Source organism: Monopterus albus, unplaced genomic scaffold (genome assembly GCF_001952655.1).
Source record: "Monopterus albus unplaced genomic scaffold, M_albus_1.0 scaffold67.1, whole genome shotgun sequence".
Taxonomy (NCBI): Eukaryota; Metazoa; Chordata; class Actinopteri; order Synbranchiformes; family Synbranchidae; genus Monopterus; species Monopterus albus.
In genome coordinates this window covers 1002819-1005385 of record NW_018127947.1, presented here as the reverse complement: position 1 = coordinate 1005385, position 2567 = coordinate 1002819, and the positions used below count along the sequence as shown (strand labels likewise).

General features: G+C 43.2%; 1 protein-coding gene across 3 annotated transcripts in view; it reads right to left on the bottom strand.

Annotated features, from left to right (window-relative positions):
• The window catches only part of LOC109962771 (transmembrane protein 150A-like), a 40252-nt gene that overhangs the window by 28276 nt on the left and 9409 nt on the right, over positions 1–2567 (bottom strand). For all 3 annotated transcript variants that reach the window (XM_020604769.1, XM_020604771.1, XM_020604770.1), the window contains exon 5: positions 2256–2323. In XM_020604769.1, the coding sequence (XP_020460425.1) occupies positions 2256–2323 (68 nt within the window). The remainder of the gene's footprint in view (positions 1–2255; positions 2324–2567) is intronic.

Here is a 2567-nt window from a genome sequence, read left to right as displayed (position 1 = left end):
GACATTATATCTGTGTTTAGTGTATTATATCTTTTTGTATTTTTGTTCTGTATGCAAAATAAATACAAACTTGAATTACTCTAATGGCTGCTCCCTAATAAATAACACTAGCGATTCCAAAGCTCAGTCAATAAACAAAACGGCATCAAAGAAAAAGAAGTATCACAAAATGTAAAGTACTAATGCTGCAGATCTCTGTGTGAGCAGGTTCCAGATGTGCGCCTGCTACTCTGCTCCATCAGAGCCTCACAGCAGCTTCACGCCGCTCACATCTGGTGCACATCACACTCCACACCACAGAGAGCGAATGTTTTCATGTTCACATTGTTAGCAGCAGCAGCGAACACAGTGGTCAGTTTTTGATCCTTGAGTGGACGCCCCGATGAGACACCATGTTCTGGGGCGTGTGTGTTTCACTGGCTGCTGCACTGTAAGGGAGCAACTCTCTGACCCACTGGACTCAAATAATCACCATTCTTCTCATCTCCACTCACACCACACCTCTGAGTTAAACAAACTGCCCCACAGACTTAAAAGTATTGTTTATTAGAGCGGAATTAAAATAAAAAAAAGGGAAAGCGTTTGATATTGGGGAAATTTCCAGAGTCTGTTCTTAAAGAGATACTGTAAGCACTTCCACTTCCATTTGGAAATAAAAATTGATCAGCAGCTATTTTCATAATCGAGTAATCATTTCAGCCAAAAGCCAAATATTCCCTTGTTATAGCTTGTGGTGTTTTTGATAACTAGAGAAGAATTCAATGAGCATTTTGCCTTCAGCTAATGTCAAGTGTGTACAGAAAACACAGCAGTTATAAAGTGCAATTAACGCTGCTGCCACTGTGCTGACTTTCCTCAACAGCTTCTGCAGCTCTAGTTTGGACCCCAGTGAGGAGCAAACAATTTCCCTGACAGCTAAAGGAAACATGAGTCAGAGCAGGGTTAATGAATGTTGCACACCAGTGATAAAAGACTGTATGTGGTACAATATGTTAATGTTTGACACCCAACCTTTAACACACAGAAAAAAGCTGAGACAGATGAATGGGCCTGTTAAACTTCAAATTCTAACATTTTCTCAGAAAAATAAATTACAGTATGATACCAGGTGTCGCGTAGCTGGCAATGCTTTAACAGCAATGTTTTCTGGTTCGAACCTCGTCAAATACTTGGCTACGTTCTAATCAGCTATGGTGAACCAATTGCCACTAACTTGGCAAAACATTTGAGGGCACACTAGCCTCACTTTGCTCATTATTCAGTTTGCAACTCAGCATGTGAAAGCTCACAGGCACAGATTTGTAAGAGCAGAATCAGATTAGAGAGCGTAATCCTGGCCGTGCGTGCACTCGTTTCTGAGCCTGATCTCTTAGATTTCGCCCTCAAACATTTTGCAGAGGATTTGCTTCTATATAATGAGAGCATGCTCAAGATGATGAGAGTGCTGCATACTAAGACATACTTGTGTACAATGTTTGAACCAATCACCACGGAGTGACACGTAAACTGCACACTGAAACACAGTTTTTTTTTTTAAACTGGCTACAGAGAAGATACAGCTAATGCAGAATGGCTGGAGATTGTTCTGATATGAAAACCATAAAAAGCACCTGCTACATGGCTGCACATTGCCCTCAAACTCAGGGGTACCAGGTCTGAAAGGGGCCATAGTATACGGAGTGACAAAGTCTACATAGTCTGGAGGTGGATGTGGATCGATGGGTCGACAAAACACAGGACATCGCTGTTCATTTCCCATTTGAAAACTACAGTCATTGCTTTCAATATGCACGCTACACATTTGGCAATGAACCCAGTGTAAACCAAGTTAAATAGATGATTTAGAGCAGCTGAACAGAGTAGCTACCCTCATGGTCAGGAGGTGAATGCTCGAGGGTGATGTGAGGCATAAAAATGCATCATTCATGGCAAAGAGTAAATGTTTCCCTCCGTGAGAGGGGGTGAGGTGGGACCTGGTGGTGGATTCCGGGGAACAGAGACTTGGCTGGAGCAACTACAGCTGAAAAAACAAGCCTGAAGTCCTGAGAGCACAGAGTCCTGTTCGCTCAAGCACAGTAGGTTGGGTCACTGTTGTAGCACTTGACTCTGGGACATGGACTCGACTCAGACTCGAACACTAGGGACTCGACTACAACAATGGATTGGGTAAATGTGTGGTAAAAAGTAGTAGAGCACAAACATCTTAAAAGTAATTCTGCCTGAATACGTTCAAACAAACCTGTACTGATGCTTACCCAGAAAGGATCCAGTGCTGCATATGAGACTGAAAAAGCAACTTTCAGGAGGCAGAGATCCACATTTACTGCAATGGAAACAAAGAGGAAAGCAGGGTAGTTAGTACGGGCTGGCCTCCAGGCTCAGCAGGCTCGAGTGCAATCAAGTTCTCGCTGAGTTCAAATCAGACCTCCTGTGCTCCCTGTCATGCCCCCTCCCATCACTTTTAGGTCCTATGGTTTTTACTGTGCAGCACTCTCAGGCAGGAATTCCAAACAAAATGTCATAAAAACCCAGGAAGCCCTCATGTGCCTTCAGTGACTCTGTGGTAT